The 21,123-nt window shown below is 36.8% G+C and overlaps 1 protein-coding gene across 4 annotated transcripts in view; it reads right to left on the bottom strand.

The window, feature by feature from the left end:
* Positions 1-21,123, bottom strand: part of NAA35 (N-alpha-acetyltransferase 35, NatC auxiliary subunit) — a 96,687-nt gene that overhangs the window by 46,171 nt on the left and 29,393 nt on the right. For all 4 annotated transcript variants that reach the window (XM_070590380.1, XM_070590378.1, XM_070590381.1 and 1 more), the window contains exons 7-11: positions 10,137-10,203; positions 10,013-10,056; positions 8,561-8,611; positions 7,833-7,916; positions 6,858-6,972 (exon numbers count right to left, since the gene is read on the bottom strand). In XM_070590380.1, coding sequence (XP_070446481.1) covers positions 6,858-6,972; positions 7,833-7,916; positions 8,561-8,611; positions 10,013-10,056; positions 10,137-10,203 — 361 coding nt within the window. The remainder of the gene's footprint in view (positions 1-6,857; positions 6,973-7,832; positions 7,917-8,560; positions 8,612-10,012; positions 10,057-10,136; positions 10,204-21,123) is intronic.

A 21,123-nucleotide genomic window follows, 5' to 3' on the forward strand; every position in this document is an offset into this window, starting at 1 on the left:
GAGGATTCTGTTTCTCATAATCCTTATAATTTTCAGTTGGTTGTAGACAGGAGGAACAGCAGAGATATCTTTACTGCACCACCTAAAACCCTAAAGTCCTCTAGATTACACACACACACACACACACACACACACACAGACAAACTTAGGGATGTGTGTGTGTGTACTTTTGTTTTTTAAGAAGAAAAATGTTTCAATTAAAAGAGTAAACATCTGAAGTTCCTGGCACTAGCACATCATGGCCTAGGCCTCTCTAATGGGTTATGATCTTAAAATGAAGTCAGCTTCCATCTCTCTTATACACTGCCAAGCTGGCAAATGAAGCCAGCGGGGCTGAGGCAGCATAGTTTATGCTTCAGCACCAAGTTCAGCCTTCAGGAGGTTAAAGGTATCATATTACCAGATGATAACAGCATCATATTCTAAATCATATTTTAATCTATTTTTAATTCACACTGATTTTTATTTTCTTTTACTCAGTCATAAATGTATGCTGCTCAAGAATAAAACAGCTGAACAAGGTTTTTATTAAAACTAATAATCTTCTGTCCACCCTCTACCCCCAGTTCCATTACTTCTCTCTTCCCAGAGGCAATCTCTTCCATTTCTCCTTAGATATTTTTTTGGTATTTAACCTCCATATCGCCAAATAACAAGCTTATCATGCCACTTTATATTAATAGTTTCACACATTATCTCTGACTTAATCCTCCATCTTCAAAAAGAGGAAGTCAGAAATACGTGTAAACTGCTAAAATATGAAGTAGTACTTACAAGTGCATATAGATTATATGCATACATATACTTCTGTCCCCTCACCTCCAATATAGTTAGATCATAATTTTGGTTATGATCAACACTCAGCATTTGCACCATTATGATTAAGTAAAAGATATTCACACCTGGGTCATGAATAATTTTGCAAACATGGAAACAACTTTTACTTTCATACATATTCTGAAGTTAATTATTGTCTCACTTTTTGTTTGCTTTTTTCTATGTACTTAACACTGAATTAAACCCCAAAACCTCTGCCAATTCTCTAAATCTCCTCTTACCAGAATAAACAGAACAGCTCTTGTATCAATATTATTGGTGACAACAGGTCTTGCATCTACTTTGAATCATGTCCCCTAGAGCTTTGTGACTGTCTCCAGTCTGGACTTGTCCTCCATGTACAGTATTCAGCTAGTATCTGGTGATCTTGCTGTACCATCAGTCTGGGGATTTCCTTCATTATCCTCTTATGCTGGAGTCTCATATTCCCTAAACTCCATGCTTTGCTTTTTTTTTAAATGTCAATTGATGTTACTCTCTTTTCTTTCCTCCTTCTCCCCAAAGCCCCCAGTACACAGTTGTATATTTCAGTTGTGGGTCCTTCTAGTTGTGGCATGTGGGACATCGCATCAGCATGGCTTTATGAGCAGTGCTAGGTCCACACCCAGGATCCAAACTGGCAAAACCCTAGGCCACCGAAGCAGAGCGTGCGAGCTTAACCACTTGGCCACAGGGCCAGCCCCTCCACACTTTTCTTTTTCTTGATTAACTCTCTCATTTTAATAAAGCACATATTCCAGTTGGATCTTGAAAAACATTTGGGAGATTTTTAAATACTTGAAATTATCTTTCCTCTCAATTAAATTACAGTTTTGGAAGAGGATTCCAGATTAGAAACCATTTTCCCCCCAAATTCTAAAAACATTGCTCCACTGATTTTCTTTTAATCACAACTCTATTGAAATATAATTAACATATCATGTCATCTATTTAAAGTGTACAATTTAATAGTTTCTTAACATAGTCATAGAGTTGTAAAACCACCACCACAAATATACAACGTTTTTATCACTAAGAAGAAACTGCATATCCATTTGCAGGCACTCTCCTCCTCCCTACCCTCCTTTAGCACTAGGCAACCACTAATCTACTTTCTGTTTCTATGGATTTATCTATTCTGGACATTTTATATAAATAAAAATCATATAATATATGGTCTTTTATGACTGGCTTCTTCTACTTAGCCTAAGGTTTTCAAAGTCCATCTACTGGTCCACAAGTAGCAAGTATCCGTACTTCACTTCTTTTAATTGTCAAATACTATTGCTTTGCATGGATATACATTTTATTTACCCATTCATCTGCTGATGGACATTTGGGTTGTTTCTACCTTTTAGCTATTATGAATAATGTCGCTATGAGCATTAGCATACAACTTTTTTGTGTGGACATACGTTTCCATTTCCTTTGGGTATGTACCTAGGATTGGAACTGCTGGGTTATAAAACTCCATGTTTAACCTTTTGAGAGACTACAAGATTATTTTCAAAAGCAGTTGCATCATTTTAAATTCCCACCAGGAGTGTATAAAAGTCCAGTTTCTCCACATCCTCACCAACACTTGTTATTATCTGTCTTTTGATTATAGCCATCTGATAGGCAGGAAATGGTATCTTTTTATTTTGATTTGCATTTCCCTGATGGTTAATGATGATAAAACATCTTTTCACGTGCTTATTGGTCATTTGTATATCTTATTTACGGAAATGTCTATTCAGATCCCGTCCATTTTTTAATTTATTTTTCTTTTTATTGAGTCGTAAAATGTATGCCTATGTTTTCAGAGTTTTACATTTTTAGTTTTTACATTTAGGCCATTGATCCATTTTGAGTTGATTTCTGTATATGATGTGAGGTGGTCGGGAGGGGTAGTTCAACTTTATTCTTTCACATGTGGCTATCCAGTTGTCTCAGCGTCACCTGTTGAAAACACTTTTCTTTCCTCACTGAATTGTCTTAGCACTCTTGTCAAATACCAACTGACCATAAATGTGAAGGTTCATTTTTGGATTCTTAACTCTATTCCACTGATCTATGTCTATATCTTTATGCTCATCCCACACTGTCTCAATTACTGTAGCTTTGTAGTAAGTTTTGAAATTAGGGAGTTTGACTTCTTCAACTCTGTTCTTTGGTCCAATGATTTCTAGCTTCCACTGCTGGCACTGAAAAGTCTAATGACATTCTGTGTATGTAACTTGTCTTTGTCTTTTTCAAATCTCTTAGGATCTTCTATTTTTCCCCACTATTCTGAAATTTCAGGATGATATACCTTGATAGAAGTCTATTTTCACCCTAGTTGTGCTCAACAGCTCTTTATTGGCCCTTTCAATCTTAGTATGTGTATCATTTGATTCCAGGAAATTTTCTTAAATGATTTTTTTTTTGCTTCTATTTTCTGATCTTTGTTTCTGGAACAACTTTTATTAGTTTATCCTTCATTTATCTTATTTATTGTTTATCATTATTAGATAGTAGAACTTCTGGACTGATCCTACAATATTCGTATCTTTTTTTCTCTTTATTTTCCATCTTTTCATTTTTTACCCTACTTTCTCTAAGATTTCCTCAACTTTGTGTTCTACATTTTCTTATTTATCATTTCTGTTCTTATGTTTTGAATCTCAAAGATTGTATCCTTTTTTTCCTTTTGTATAAATCTTATTTCTGTTTTACATATGCACTTTTTTTCTCATTTTTTAAGGTTTTGGTTTGCTTGCCTGTTTCGCTCTTTTTTTTCAGGATAGATTTGCACCCTTGACTATATACTCAGATTTGAAACTGGAGAAGAAAAAATGCCATTAAGAGCTCTGTGAATACAGCTTAGGCTTTTCTAAACCAAGCTATTTTATCAGGGGAGCTGCTGATATCAATATATTTAAATTTTGCTGCTGTTTTTCTCTACCTCTTGGGCTTGTCCAATCTCCCTAAGAAGAATCTTCCAAACTTTTCAGCAGAGTACAAGAACCAGGCTGTACTGTTTTAAAAGTTGGGGGGTGGGGGGAGGCGAAGAGTTAGGGGAGGATGAGGGGAAGGAACTGGGTCACAATAATAAGTACTTAAATTTTCACTTAACTTCCCCATAATGCACACCATTCTGTTCCCCTATTCCAGAGAATAAACTTTTACTTTTCTGGGGTTCAAGAATGTCATCCAGGAGAAAACCACTGCTTCTAAATAGAGTTTCAACCAGTTTTCATGTTATCAGCATAATTCTCTTCTTCATTTTCAGAGGTATCTGGTATACTAAAGATGGAGGCCTTCAGGGGATCCACAGGACAAAGTGAGTTGTCTCTCGACTTTCTCTATCAGTGGCATAGAATTCAGTTATCTGGGGACAGAAGGTCAATGTATTTCTGTTTCCCTGCTTCTAAAATTCTGTTATTGTTATCTCCTTTCCTTGTCTTTTCCCTCTTTATTGATCATGCCTGTTCAAACAAAAAACTTCTTCACTGTTTCACTGGGGTTTCAGAAGGTAAACGCATGTGTTCAATCTACCAATTTGAATCAGACCTCTTTTAATTTATTTTAAAAGGATGACAAGTCCCCTTGAAATTGAATGTCAGATTTGAAAATAGACTTCAAAAATATCTACCAATTTCAGGCAACATTAGTTTAAGTAAATTTTTCATTTCCATTAGCAACTGTTAAAGATGCTTGAATCCTAAAGTGTAAAACCCAACCCACAGTAACTAGGAAAGAACATTAGTGAGAGAGAAACTTTGACAAGCAGAACCAGGAAAGTCTCACTGGAAGAGATGACTTGAACATCATTTTGAAGGATGGGTTATAATTCCAGACATATTAAAAGAAGCGTAGAATTCCAGAGCAGGAAGACAGCATAAGCAAAGACAAAGAGTGATATTTGCTTCATTAGATCCTCTTCTTCCCTTGTTTCTTCAACAAACATCTAACCCAAGGTCCTGAACCCAGCAAGCCCTGAGTAATAACATCCATTCCTTCTATTTCAATTAGCACTTATATGAAAATGATTCCAAAACCTGCTTTTCCATCCATTTTCAAGAGCAAAATACTCACTTTACTAGTGAACTGCTCCATGTCACCACATCAAAAGATCCCGTTAATTAGATCTAAGCCAAGCCTTAACCACCTCCTCTCCCCAAACTACTCTGCCTTTTGCATCTTCAAGACATCACACCCATTAAGTAAACCCATCAGCAAGCAATCCTTGGATCAAATCTGATTCTTCCTAATTCCTCCCTTTACACCACTGTTTTCAAGTCCTACTGATTATATATCTTTCCAATGAGAAGACAAAATGAATGCTTAGTGATTCTGAGCTTTACACAGCCATTCTGTCACTAGGTGGAGTTGCAATAATATTAATAAGGCAAAATGAGTAATCTGAGACCAAAACTAATCTACATTATTGCTTTATCATCATTCTTCTTAACTAGACATTATTGGGAAGGCATTTGCTTGTTATGGAACTGTTAAGCTGTATGCTTAAGGGATAATTACAAAGTTAAATTATGCCAGCTTAAAGGAATTAAACAGAAAACTAAGCACAAAGTACTCCCTAAATTTAACTCCATTTGCTTAGTCAGAAGATTCTATTTTTTAAAAAGTTTACTCCAGCCAATTTTATGCAAACCATCTTCCTGAAGCTTACTCATGAGCAGACTATAAAAGCAGAGAAATAGTGGGAAATATACACAGGCAATTTTTTTTAGCACTGATTCGTCTGAAATATAAGGAAGCCACAAACCAGAGAGGCAACTCACGACTCCATGGCAATTCTTATCCTCAGAGATACAGACCAGAACAGCCCACAGTAGTTAGGATATGGCAAAAAGGAGCATCGGAATCTAGTCAGCTGGAAGACTCTTGTTTTGCATCATTAATACCTCATTGATACATAACCCAACAAACCAACTACTCTGCAGTAATATATTATACAGCGGTTTCATAAAAGTATCCTTGCACTGGATTTCAAAGTATTGACGAGTTGTAGATATGTTATACTTCTCTGTAAACATGTACTAGATAGCTTGCTATGCATTAACAACCTTCTTTTTTAATGTCCCATGGTTAAGGAATGAGACTTAGTCAGTCACCTCCTATATGTATACATTCCCTCTCCTGAGGAAAATGAGAAAATGTTAATGAATTAATAAATTCAGTAACATAAAGACTACGATACTATTGACTACCTTTTGGATTGTTCCACTAACTAATGTCTGAGTAAGAAAAAAATTTGTGGGAAGGGAAATACCACAACTGTTGTCCCTAAGAGGAGGGGAGGGGTGAAAAAGAAAAGGAATGTGAATCAGTAAAAACCGGCCTCCTGGTCAGAGGACCAACAATTGGGAAAAACTAATTTAAAGAATATAAATATCATCTCATTTTAATTAGCTTTAAAGATAACGAAAATTGCTACACATTATGTAAAATGTTAACTCAGATGCAACTTTTAGAAAAAAGGTACACTGCTCTTTTTATTTAAGGCATATTTCATAAATAAAATCTACTGAGTGCCAACAACGTACATGCACTACAGAGACATACAAAGAAGACAATCTCTGGCCTAAACGTACTCAAAATCTCATGGAAAGACAAATATGTAAATAACTACAATATGCTATACTGAACAAATGTTATAACTGAGGCATATAGGAGCGCCATGAGGCCACAGAAGGAATCCTAGGCCTGGTGGAGTCGGGGGAAAATCGTGTAATGGAGGTGATGATCTCTCAAAGGAGTAAAGGGGAGAGGTGATTAAAAAAGGATGTACTGCTGACATCACAGCATGATCACCAAACACAGTAAATGTTCAGAGCCCAAACGATAAAATACAAGAGATGGCTAAGTTCTATAGTATTGTACTTCGTCTAGAATAAATTTAAAAAGAAGGGAATAAAAACACTCTATAAGTCTAGGAAGCAAAACATTCCAAGGTCCAGATAGACTAACTTAAATGAAATTTTAGAATAAACCGAAAACCGTATACTCTGGATAGGAAACAACAAAAAAAGAGCAGGAGCAAAACAGACAATTACCTCCTTTTGTAGTATCATTCTGGGCCTGGATGCCATGATGCAAAGAATTATGAATGGCAGAAAGAAGATCTGCTGCTTGAACCATCAATTTTTGAGCTTCTGCAACAGCACTGGTCTAGCAAATAAATCACCAAAAACATTCTTACATATTCTTTCACTGAAAGATATACATTAAATAGGAAAATCCTATAAACAATAATGAAATTAAATCCTTGTAATGACATTGGTTTTCATAAACTATTCACTTAATACAGGATGCCCAGATCCTGTCAGGACAGAAATTACTTTCTTACCCATATTTATATCTTTTAGGAGTCATTAAAAAAACAATAGGAAACATTCTGGTTTATTCTGTTAATCTTACGTTAAAAAAAACCAGACATGCAGTCAACTGGAAAATGGGAAATTTCAACATTTCTACTATGTCATTCATCAAGGTGAAACTTTTTCTAAAAAATGGAAAAAAGTAGAATTACAGAAATTAGATCAGTATTATAAAGGCTGGATCTCTACTGATCACTTACTAACTATTTACAAATTAGTCTGTAATTTATTCAAACTAAAGAAAAAATATTCACCATCTAGTGCTTGTTTTTGGTTCTACACAAATTCAACAATTATTTAACTGAACGAAAGAACCATCTAGCTAAAATTCTCATTTTTACTTTCTCCTTTTCAATTCACAAAATATGACACCCTACAAGCAACTTCAGCTTCCATTATTTTATCCACTAATAAGTAATATAAAATACTATTTTTATCTCCAAACAGACATGAGCATGTTATGGAGCACAATGTAAAATGTATGTGACTTTCTGAGGAAACCATCAGGGATACTCTGATGTAAATACACCACACACTAAGTGCTGTATATATGAGATCAGGGCATTTCAACGGAAAAGGCTCAGAACCACTTCAATAAAGCATTCCATCCAAAACAAAAACACTAAAACAGATTACAGTAAATACCCTTACCTCTTTCTTAGTAAAGGCTATAAGCACTGTCAGTAACACTCGGGTAAATTTCACTCTGCTGAATACTGCTAAACATTGTTGGTGCTAAAAAATAAGAAAGGACTAGAAGTTAAAAGATGCAAAGTTTGTCAAAGGAATTTCATTTTAAAATATAGTATTTTAAGTCCTAAATCTCAATGTTAACCACTTACTACATTACAAACACCTTCACTTATAGTCTTTTAAATGTCTGAAAATGAGCTGCAGAAAATAAAGCTTATTCTACCAAAACAGAAGTATAAAGTTTCTACATCAACAAGACTGACTTTTCCCTAAGTCAAAAGTTACACTATTATCTCAAAAACTGATTTAATTAATAATATTTTAAAAAGAATTGATAAAAAGGTGCTTTAAGCAGAGTCAGAAAATTCAGGATCTCAACAAAGGTTTGGCAACTTCTGATACTGTGCAAGTTCTTGAGTTTTGCCAAGCTTTGATGCATCATCTATAAAAAGTCATTTTTTCTTCCTACCTCAGGAATACTGAAGAGCTTTGAAATCATTTATTTGAAAGAGCTGTATTATCATTCTATCAAAATAAATACAAGGGAAATAAAATCCCTTGCAATGTCCAATTTTTAAAGAAATACCTTAAAAAGGGCTTCCATAAATTATAACGCAGTTCATAAAACTACAACATTAAGAGGTAGACTTCTCTGATATTATCTACCAGAAAATAAGTTCAATTACTTCTAGTTCAACTTCTGGATCTCTTTCTTCTCCTTGTCGACTTCGAGTACTCTAAAATTTTAAAAAAAGGGAATTAAAACAAATACGAATCTGTAGAGGCATTAAATGATAAATATACAAGGTAAAGCACTAAATCAATTTATTGAGTGTATGTAAGATACTATTTTTAAGAAAACTATTCAGCAGGAAAATAACTCATATTTAGTATTTACTTTCCTCCTATTAATATTATACACAGAAAGTTCACTTTGATATAAATTATAAAGATCACACAAAAGAATAAGGTACTAAAAACAGCAAAGGCAAAACAATGAAATAATGTAAGTAAAAGCACATGGCACACAGTACTTTTCTTTTCTTTCTTTCTGTCTTTTTTTTTGGTGAGGAAGACTTGCTCTGAGCTAACACCTGTTGCCAATCTTCCTCTTTTTTGCTTGAGGAAGATTTGCCCTGAGCTAACATCAGTGCCAATCTTCCTCTATTTTGTATGTGGGTTGCCACCATACCATGGCTTGATGAGCGGTGCACAGGTCTGTGCCCAGGATCCAAACCCAGGCCACCAAAGCAGAGTGCACTAGACTTAACCATTACGCCATGGGGCCGGCCACCTTCTTTCTTTTAAAATGATCTATTAATTGAAATTCCTGATGCTTTCAAAACTAACTGTTAGAAAAAAATAGTAACCTTTACAAAATCACAACATACAGTCACATGATAAATACTGATCTATTCTACACTAAAATGCAAAAAATGTCTTGTTGATACAAGAGTAATACACAGTTGACTATTTTGACAAATCTAGGGCACTACCACAGGAAGATCTGGGCTCCAGCCTGGGAGCTGCGATTTACTAGTGGCTACCCTTAACTAAGACTCCGACAGATTACTTAATTCCTTTGAGCTGTATTTTCCACATGTAAAAGTGTGGCATTGTGTGCATTTAATTGCCTAATTCACTGAATAATTGTAAATATCAAATAAGACAATAATGTAAAATGTAAGAACCAAATCATTGGGATCATTTAGCTGAAGGATGTCACTCATAGAAGGCTCTCCCCAGATTTGGGATGATAGCATCTACCAAGCTCTCCTACTGTGTTGCAGACACTATACTAGCTTTATTAAAGATACAAAGTCGATGTACATAGTCCTTACCCTTGAGGAACTTAAAACTAGAATATTACGCTGTTCTTAAAATAGCATGTTAAAATTGTACAACATTGGCAAAAAAGTGAAAAATTAAAAGGGTTAAATTTTCAATACTTGAAAGTGACATTAATTCATCAGAAACTCCTCCAGCAGTCTTCAAAATTCATTACAAAAAAGGCACAGCATATATAAAGGAAGTTGGTGGTCCTACCTACACTAGCGATTTGTAATTAGCTAAAGTTAACCTCACATTTAGAAGAAAGTAAAAATCCAATACCAAAGAAAAGAGAAAAAAATATATACCTTTACTCTTCTTTGCATGTCATCCTCCACATCTTTTAGCATGCCTAGAAAGAGAGACAATGAGTTTAAAAAGGAAACAAATCCAAACGTTAAACTTGTGAATTATCTTTATAAATAGTTTTACCTGTAACTCGAAGATCTGTCACACTGTTAGCCATTTTAAATCCATAAGTCATTGATTGAAAATCTTCCTATAGAAAAAAGGAATAATTAGGTCCTTGAATAGTAGCAGAACTTTTCATTATATTTCTCTTGCAAAATCACTATTTGCTAATAAGAAAACAGTAACGGAATGTCAACCTGTTTGTCTAAATATTGCTATCATACATCCAAGCTTTCCTTACAGGTATATCCTTTAAAATACCATAGTCTAATGCTGTCTCTTTCCTTAACTTCAATTGCTTGTTCTTAGGCAATTTAAATATACTTGCATTTAATATGTTCATTTGCAAAATAAGGCTAATGCTTATGATAAGATCACAAAGTAATAATTCCCACTTACAAAGTATTCTTACAGTAACAGGTGAACAGTAAATATACACTAATAATTACTATTTGATAAGACTCTTACTTTAAAATTTATTAAATCCCTGTTTACACACTATTAGGCTACAAAGGTCAAGCTTTCTCAAGTAGAATTACTCAAAGTGATAGCAAAATCACATTCCTCCTTCAGCTCATTGTAAAGAAAAGACTAACTGATACATGGATTCCTACCCTGAAAATCATTTAAAACACTGCTGAGACATTAACAAATTAAGTGGTTTGCTGGACTCACTTTGAAGACTATGAATTTAATATCATCTGGCTGATCTGATTAAGAAGTCAGAAACTCTATTAAAGGAGTATTTCTACCATATTATAATTCTTACAAGACATGTATACAGAAGCCTAATATAATGGGATAATAGGAATTTATAGCAGTGACTGGAACTATAAAAAAACTTCTGGATTCTTAATGGAAGTTTCAGTGAGCATACTATACCTTACAAACAGAGAGAAAAACAAACAGTGTTCCTGGTCTCAAAGAACTTGGTGGTATCACATGACTCACAAGATTGGGTCTGTTAAAAATCTCAGATTGTGTTACAGAGCTGTAAGCTTATCCTCTAGGTGAAGTTTATACTTTACCTCTACCCAGATACCAAGTAAGATACTAAAATTTTACATGGCTAGAAAGGAACTTTCCTAGTGTTTACCACATTGCTAAAAGGCACCTCAATCCATCCAGTTACTCAGGCTGAAAACCTGCACTTCAAGTCCTCTCATTCTCCCACATCCCATCACCAAATCCATCAGAAAACCCCATAGGCTCTATCGTCCTTTTCTAATCTAACCCCATCTCACTCCTTTCACAGATGTCTCTATTTCAAGTCACCACCATCTCTCACTTCTATAACCACCTCCAGACAAGTCCCCACTCCATCCACACTTGTCCCTACTATAATTTATTCACCACCAGAAGCCAAAGGGATTGTTTTAAAATAAGTCATTTCACATCACTTCCTACTCAAAACCTTTCAATAGTTTCCTTCCTCACAGCAAAACCCCAGATCCCACCATGGCCTGAAATGCCCTGCATCACGTGGCCCTGGTCTCCTTCTCCAACCTCATTTCCTACCTACCATTCTTCTCCATTCACTGCACTGGCAGTCACCCAGGCCTTCCTTGTCCTTCAAACACATCAAACACACTCTCTTCTCAGGACCTTTGTACATGCTGACCCCCTCCCCAAAATGACTGTCTACAATAGAGTTTACAAAGCTCCATCCCTATTACATTCCAGCCTCTGTTCTGGTGTCAATTCCTCATATAGAGGTTTTCCCTGTGCACTCCTCTCTAAAATAGCACCCCACCACTTTCTATCCCCTTCCCCTGCTTACCACCACCTTACATTATAGATGTATTTGTCCCAAGGAACATATAATGAATGAGATCAAGGCTTTGTTTTATGCACTGCTTTATCTCCAGGACGTAAAATAATGCTTGGCACTATTTTGAACAGAATATTGCTCAAAAAATGTTTGTTCAATGAATGATGACTTACTTTAGGGCAGGAGCAGGCTGCAAGATACTGTGGGGAGCACTGGCAAATTGGAGAACATATGTGTCATCTAACAGAAGTCAGCACTACTTATCCCATTGCAGCCGTGAATGAATGCAGGGCTAGTGTGGTAATGTCTCCTAATTTTTCAGAACAGCCTAATTTAATCTAAAATCTTCTGATTTTTAAAGGATATCAATTTTTTTAAAAATTAAGTAGTCCAGGAGTGACTTAAGGAGTCAGCATCTTGGCAGAGTGAGGTCTCTCAGAAATCTCTCCCCTCCAATATATAATGAAAAAAACATCCATACTCCAAACACAACACAAAAAATGTCAGAGAGATCCCCTCAGCCATACAATGGAGGGCAGAGAGGCTGGAGCCCCCCTCAGAGGAGGTGGAACAGGGTAAGAGAAACCTTCCCTCCCTCTCCTAAAGACTGTGAGCAGGACCAAGGGGGCCTCCTAGAGGGAAGGAATGAAGGAGGGGACGTCTGTTCGCAGGAACTTCAAGGACTCCCAAGGGCCCTTGCAGCCTAGAGGGAAGCCTTCTACCAGGGCGAAAGCTTACACAGGGGGTGACCTTATCAAGCCAACACTCCAGAAGAGCAGACGGAGGAAACGTCCCTCCCGCCACCCACTCAGCACAGCTCCAGTCCCTGGGATTTTGGATGAAAGCAGAGGGCTGAGAATATGTGGCTCTTGACCCCCACCCAGTGGCGATAGGTGGTAACTGCAACCAAATAATACCAGGATGCATAAGAATCGAGCCACCCCTTACAGCAATATCAAACACTATATAGGATCTCCACACCAGAGAGAAAATGACAAGTACCCAGAAATCAGTCCTAAGGACGTAGAAATATGTAATCTAAATGACAAAGAATTCAAAACAGCTATCATCAAAAAACTCAACCAGGTAAAAGAGACCGCCTAGAAACAATTCAACAAGTTCAGGAGCTACTTCACAAAATAGATTGAAAATATAAAGAAGAATCAATCAGAAATATTGGAGATGAAAGACACAATGGAAGAAATAAAACAAAATATGGATTCCCTAAATGCTGGAGCAGACACCATAGAGGAGCCTATCAGCATAATCAAAGACAGACATGTTGAAATGCTCCAGATAGAGGAGGAGAGAGAACTAGGACTAAAAAGAAATGAAGAAAGTCTCCAAGAAATATCCGACTCAATTAGGAAATGCAACATAAGAATTATAGGTATTCAAGAAGAAGAAGAGAAGGAGAATGGAGCAGAAAGTGTGTTCAAAGAAACAATAGAAGAGAACTTCCCAAACCTAGGGAAGGAAATGCACATGGAAGAGGCTGCCAGATCTCCTAAATAGGCCAATGTAAAAAGATCTATTGCAAGGCATATAGTACTGAAACTGGCAAAAATGAATGACAAAGAAAGAATACTAAGGGCAGGAAGGCAGAAGAAAATAACCTACAAAGTAACCCCATCAGGCTTTCAGCAGATTTCTCTGCAGAAACCTTACAGGCTAGGAGAGACTCCAATGACATATACAAAAAATTGAAGGACAAAAACTTTCATTCAAGAATACTCTATCTAGCAAAAATATCCTTTAGATGTGATGGAGAAATAAAAACTTTCCCAGACAAACATAAGCTAAGGGAATTCGTAGCCACAAGAGCCCCCCTACAAGAAATCCTCAAGAAGGCCCTCATACCTAGGGAAAATAAGGGGGAGGCGGGCGGTTACAAAGCATGGAGTAAGGAGTTACATAGGTAGACAGACTCAGAGCAGAACAGCAAATACTCAAGTATAGCATTAAACGCAAAAAGACAGAAAACACCAAGAACAAAGATAATCTTCTCGTTTTAACCAAAATTCACAACACAAGATGGAATAAGATGTGGGAAAGACAACTTAGGAGGGGAAGAGGTAAGGGACTGAATTGGTTTACTCTAAGGAAATTAGAGGCCATCACAAAAGGGACTATCTTGTCCACAAGATCTTGATTACAAACCTCTGGGTAACCATTAAACAAAAAAGCAGAACAGAGACACAAATAAAAAATAAGAAGAATACAAAGAAACACAACATAAAAAACTACATAACCTCAATTGGTAGACTGAAATACACAGGATGATAAACAAAGGAAATGCAGGAGAACCAGAAAACGAGTGATCAAATGGCAGCATTAAGCCCTCATACATCGATAATCACCCTAAACGTAAATGGATTGAATTCTCCAATCAAAAGACACAGTGGCGAGATGGATTAATGAGCAAGACCCAACAATATGCTGCATCCAAGAAACACATCTCAGCTCCAATGACAAGCACAGGCTCAGAGTGAAGGGATGGAACACGATACTCAAAGCTAATGGTAAACAAAAGAAGGCAGGTGTCGCAATACTTATATCAGACAAAGTAGACTTCAAGATAAAGACAGGTAAAGAGACATAAAGAGGGGCAGTATATAATGATCCAAGATATACTCCACCAAGAAGACATAACACTTGTAAATATCTGTGCACCCAACACAGGAGCACCAAAGTACATAAAGCAAATATTAACAAACCTAAGAGGAGATATTAACAATAACACAATATTAGTAGGCAACCTCAACACTGCATGCAAATCAATGGACAGATCATCCAGACAGAAAATCAACAAGGAAACAGTGGAATTAAATGAAAAGCTAGGCCAGTTGGACTTAATAGACATATACAGAACACTCCATCCAAAAACAGCCAAATACACATTCTTCTCAAGTGCACATGGAACATTCTCAAGAATAGACCATATGTTGGGAAACAAGGCAAGGCTCCATAAATTTAAGAAGATTGAAATAATAACAAGCATCTTTTCTGCTCACAATGCTATAAAGCTAGAAATTAATTACAAGAAAAAAGCTGAGAAAGGGACAAAGATGTGGAGACTAAAAGACACACTATTGAATAACCAATGGATCAATGAAATTAAAGGAGAAATCAAAAAATATCTGGAGACAAACGAAAATGAAAACATACCATACCAACCCATATGGGATGCAGCAAAAGCGGTCCTAAGAAGGAAATTCATCGCAATACAGGCTCACCTTAACAAACAAGGAAAAACCCAAATAAGCAATCTCAAACTACACCTAACTGAATTAGAAAAACAAGAACAAATAAATCCCAAAGTCAGCAGAAAGAGAGAAATAATAAAAATCAGAGCAAAAATTAATCCTATTGAAACAAAAAAGGCAGAAGAAAGGCTCAATGAAACAAAGAGCTGGTTCTTTGAGAAAATAAATAAAATTGACAACCCCTCGTCAGTCTTACACAGTAAAAAAGAGAGAAAGTTCAGATAAATAAAATTAGAAATGAAAGAGGGGAAATAACAATGGATACCACAGAAATACAAAGGAATATAAGAGAATACTAGGAACAGCTACATGCCAACAAAATGGACCATCTAGAAGAAATGGATAAATTCTTAGACTCTTACAACCTCCCACGGCTGAATCAAGAAGAAATAGAGAATCTGAATAGACCAACCACAAGCAAAGAGATTGAAACAGTAATCAAAAGTATCCCAAAGAATAAAAGCCCAGGACCAGTGATTAGATAAAGTAAAGAGATTGAAACAGTAATCAAAAGTATCCCAAAGAATAAAAGCCCAGGACTGGTGATTAGATAAAGAATGGCTTCCCTGGGGAATTCTACCAAACTTTCAGAGAGGATTTAATACCTGTCCTTCTCAAGCTATTCCACAAAATTAGGGAAGATGGAACACTTCCTAACACATTCTACAGGCCCAACATCACTCTGATACCAAAGCATGACAAGGACAACACAAAAAATGAAAACTACAGGCCAATATCACCGATGAACATAGATGCAAAAATTCTCAACAAAATATTGCCAACCCGAATACAGCAATACATCAAAAAGATCACAGATCATGATCAAGTGCGATTTATTGCAGGGACACAGGGAGGGTTCAATATCTGCAAATCAATCAATGTGATACACCATATCAGTAAATTCAGGAATAAAAACATGATCATCTCTATAGACACACAGAAAGCATTTGACAAGATTTAACAGCCATTTACGATAAAAATGCTTAACAAAATGGAGACAGGAGGAAACTACCTCAACATAAGAAAGGCCATATATGACAAACCCACAGCCAACATCATACTCAATGGGGAAAAACTGAACACCATCCCTCTGAGAACAGGCACAAGACAAGGATGCCCACTATCACCACTCTTACTCAACACAGTACTGGAGGTTTTGGCCAGAGCAGTTAGGCAACAGAAAGGAATAAAAGGAATCCAAATAGGGAGTGAAGAAGCGAAACACTCACTCTTTGCAGATGACATGATCCTATACAGAGAAAACCCTACAGAATACATCGGGAAACTATTAGAAATAATTAACAACTACAGTAACGTTGCGGGGTACAAATTCAACTGACAAAAATCAGTTGCATTTCTGTACTCTAATAACGAATTTACAGAAAGAGAACTCAAGAATACAATTCCATTTACAATCACAACAAAAAGAATAAAGCACTTAGGAATAAATTTAACCAAGGAGGTGAAGGACTTCTACAATGAAAACTTAAGACGTTACTGAAAGAAATAGATGACGACACAAAGAGATGAAAAGAGATTCCATGCACATGGATTGGAAGAATGAACACAGTCAAAATGTCCATACTACCCAAAGCAATCTACAGATTCAATGCAAACCCAATCAGAATCCCAAGGACATTCTTCATGGAAATAGAACAAAGAATCCAAAAATTCATATGGGGCAACCAAAGACCCTGAATAGCTAAAGCAATCCCGAGAAAATCATCTATCTGATAAGGGGTTAGGCTTCATAACATATAAGGAACTCACACAACTGAACAAGAAAAAAAGAAACAGCCCATCAAAAAATGGGCAGAGTATATGAACAGACATTTTTCCAAAGAAGATATACAGATGGTCAATAAACACATGAAAAGATGTTCAGCATCACTAATCATCAGGGAAATGTAAATCAAAACTACACTAAGATACCACCTTACACCTCTTAAAATTGCTATCATCAATAAGACTAAAAATAACAAATGTTGGAAAGGGTGTGGAGAGAAGGAGACCCTCAGACACTGCTGGGGGGAATGCAAACTAGTGCAGCAACTATGGAAAACAGTATGGAGATTGCTCAAAAAACTAAAAACAGAAATACCATATGACCCAGCTCTCCCACTACTGGGTATCTACCCAAAACAACTTGAAATCAACAATCCAAAGCAACACATGTACCCCTATGTTCATCACAGCACTATTCACAATAGCCAAGACATGGACACTATCCAAGTGCCCATCGACTGGTGATTAGATAAAGAAGATGTGGTATATAGACACAACAGACTACTACTCAGCCAGAAAAAAAGACAAATTCATCCCATCTGCAACAACATGGAAAGACCTGGAGGGAATTACGCTTAGCTGAGTAAGACAAACACCAGATGATTTCACTCATACGTGGAATACAAAAAAGCACATGGACAAAGAAATAGTTCAGTGGTTACCAGGGGAAGAGGGTAGAGGGGTGGGCACAGGGAGTGGAGGGGAGCACCTATGTGGTGACAGACAAGAAATAATGTACAAATGAAATTTCACAATGATGTAAACTACTATGAACTCAAATTAAAAAAGAAATTAAGTAGTCCAACATTGTGAAGAGAAAACAAAACAGAAAAACACCTGAAGGGCTATCTGTGAACTGTTAGTCTGCCAAGAGGAGTCTAAGGAAAAGCATTTATCTGGGAGAATATCACAAGTCTGTGTAATAAATACAAGCCTCAGTAAAAAGAACTTAATCTAAGTCATCGGAGGACTGAAGCAGAGGAGTTACGTAAATAGATGTTTCCATTAAAAGATCACTCTTGAAACTTTGTGGACTTAAAGAGGACAAAACTCAAAGTGAAACCAAGGAGGCCAGATAGTGGACACTATTCAACAGTCCAAGCAGGGGCTGACTGAGGTTGCAACTGGAAGTGAAAAGAAGTTGTTTAAATCAGGATATATTTAAAAGGTAAAGCCAACATGATATGCTGATGAAATGAGCATGGGGCATGAGGTAAATTGTACAAGCAAAGATCATCTTTAGGTTTTCAGTCTGAGCAACTGGTAAATGATCATATCATTTACTGAGATAGGGCAGACTTTGGGAAGAGCAGGTCTAAGGGCTGAAATGAAGTGCAATTTTGGTTATATTGAGTTTGCAAATTCTTCAATCATCCAAGTAAAGATTTTCAGGAAGGCATTTGCTTGAATCTAGAAGTCAGGGGAGGAATCAGGACTAGAGATATAAATTTGGGCTTCATCACGATATAGTTGGTATTAAAAGACACAAACCTAGAGCAAATCAAGCTAGGGAAAGGGTATCGAGAAAAGAGGGAGCCCAGGAATACTCCAGAATCTAGAGGAGAAAGGTAATGGACTAACCAGTGGGGGGGGGGGGGGGGGGAAGGGAAGAAATCCAAAAGATTGCCATATCAGCAAGATGAGAAGAAAGTATTTCAATGAGTGGTCAACTGGATCTAATGATGCTGCAGGGTGGAGAGGGAGGAGTGAGAACACTGGATTTAGCAGGGTGGATACCATTAAGGACCTTGTTGAGACCAGTTTCTGTGTAGTAATGTCCCATTGCAGTGGGTGAGAAGAGACTGAAAAAGAAAGTAAAATAAGTAAATATTAACAGCTCATTCAAGGAGTTCTTTGTATAGGGAAGCAGAGAAATGAGACTGTAAATATAAGGAGCCTTGGGATCAAGGGAATTATTGATGTTTTGTTTTAAACTGAGTGAAAAAACAGCATATTTGTATGCCAGTATGGATAATCTAGTAGGGAAGGAGACACTAGTAATGGCATACAAATAATGGGTTAATACCTGCAGTAGGCAAGAGGGGCAAAACCTAGAAGACAAGTAGAGGGGCTGAGCTTAGATTACCACAGGGAAACTTTCATTTTTAACAGGACAGAAGGCAGACTACATGGATACCAACAGAAGCTAGCACTTGTGATAGTGAGATGAAGTACTTCTATTTATATCTGATTGCATGTAACATTTCATTAACGTAGAAAGCAAGCTGACATGACCAGGGTTGGCACCAGAGGTCTGAGAAGTAAAAGATGTGGAAAAGTCACCTTAGAGACTAGAAAAGCAACTTCACTACAGAAGCGCTGTAGGACAGGATTGTCTCTAGTGTTGAGTGCTCATCTGAGATTTGCAATCCTAAAATTAAAGTGAAAACAGACACACAGATGTGGGTTTTCTCTAGCAGCTGCCTGCTGCTTGCATGCAAGCAAGGAGCAGGCAGGTGTTTGGAGTTTTGCTAAATAAGTGACACTATGGTGGGACGGGATGAGATGAGATGAGCAAAGGAGTTAAGGGTGTTTGACAAAGAGTGATTTCAGCACTGGACCATGGAAATGAGGACACGGAGAAAGCAACAGAGAAAAATAAAGCAGCAGCATCCATGAATTGAAAGTCACTGTGGAACCAAAGGATAGTGGGAGCACGGGAATTTGAGTCAACAAGTCAGAAAGTAACTGATGGCCATCAAAGAGTAGTACGCTTCAAATCAAGATTTTGGAGGTGGGGGCCGGCCCTGTGGCCGAGTGGTTAAGTTCGCGCTCTCCTCTTCAGCAGCCCAGGGTTTCTCCAGTTCAGATCCTCGGCGCAGACCCAGCACCGCTCATCAAGCCATGCTGAGGTGGCATCCCACAAACCACAACCAGAGGCACTCACAACTAGAATATACAACTACATACTGGGGAGCTTTGGGGGAGAAGAAAGAAAAAAAAACAAAAAAGAAGACTGGCAACAGATGTTTAAAAAAAAAGAGAGAGAGTTTGGAGGTGAGCAGATTAGTAGGGAAACAATTTTCTTCATGTATTCATTCATTCCTAAACCATATTTTGAGCACCTATGGTGGATAGTATGGGCTGGACACCAGGGATAAAATGGTAAAACACAATCAATGCCATTATAAAACCTATTATCCAGTGAGAGAAATAAGACGTCTTGACAGGTAAAGCTCATTTCTGTACTTTACAATGTCTTTACAAATACTGCCAAAATATAACTGCAGAAATTTATCACAGATTTTTAGTGTTCTACAAAACATAGCATTTAAAACAATGCAGCCCTGTAAGGAAATTTTGAATAGTCAAATATTTACAATCATATCTGTAACAGAATACCCAATATCAGTATTGAATGCGATTTCACCAAAGCAGTAATCTTGATTGTACTAGTATTACTGATGTAATATTCTAATAAAGTAAAATTTTTTTTAGCCTCTTCTAAAACTTAACAATTAGAATGTATCAGTTACAATTTATTACTGCTTTAAAAATTCATCTCACAGATAAAACACTGCATAAAGATTTCATGGGCTCCTAAAATGATCTGATTCATTCAACCAAAATTTGACTACCGACTACACACCAGATACTGGGTAACACAGTAAGGGTACAAGTAAGGGTAAAACATACCCACAGATAATTCAGATTATGACTTGAAATAATTTAAATGCCCATTTGTAAGTGGCTTGTAATTGACTGTATATACAATGGAATACTACCACTACTAATAGCTGACATTATTAAGTGCCTGCTGTGTGCCAGGCACGGTTCTAAACATTCTACTTGTACTAACCTTGTTAACCCTCACAATAATGCTCTGATGGGTGTACTATTGGAAACCACATTTTATAAATGAGAAACCTGAGGCATAAAAAGGTTAAATTCCCAAACCCCACAAAGCTGGTGACAAAGTCAGAACACAAACTTAGGTGGTCTTATTCCCCAGAGGCTGTACTTTACTTTTATTTTGAAAAAATTCCAGATTATAAAAATAGTAAAGAGAAGTCCCATATTCCTTTCACCCATATTCCCCAAATGATAACATTTTACCACATTTGCATTATAATTCTATGTTTTTCCTGAAATGTTTGAGAGTAAGTTACAGACTGTGATGCCCCTTTACTTCTAAATACTTCAGTGTGAGTTCCTAAAAACAAAATCATTCTCTTACATAACCATA

The sequence above is a fragment of the Equus przewalskii genome, chromosome 22, assembly GCF_037783145.1.
Source record: "Equus przewalskii isolate Varuska chromosome 22, EquPr2, whole genome shotgun sequence".
Lineage (NCBI taxonomy): Eukaryota > Metazoa > Chordata > Mammalia > Perissodactyla > Equidae > Equus > Equus przewalskii.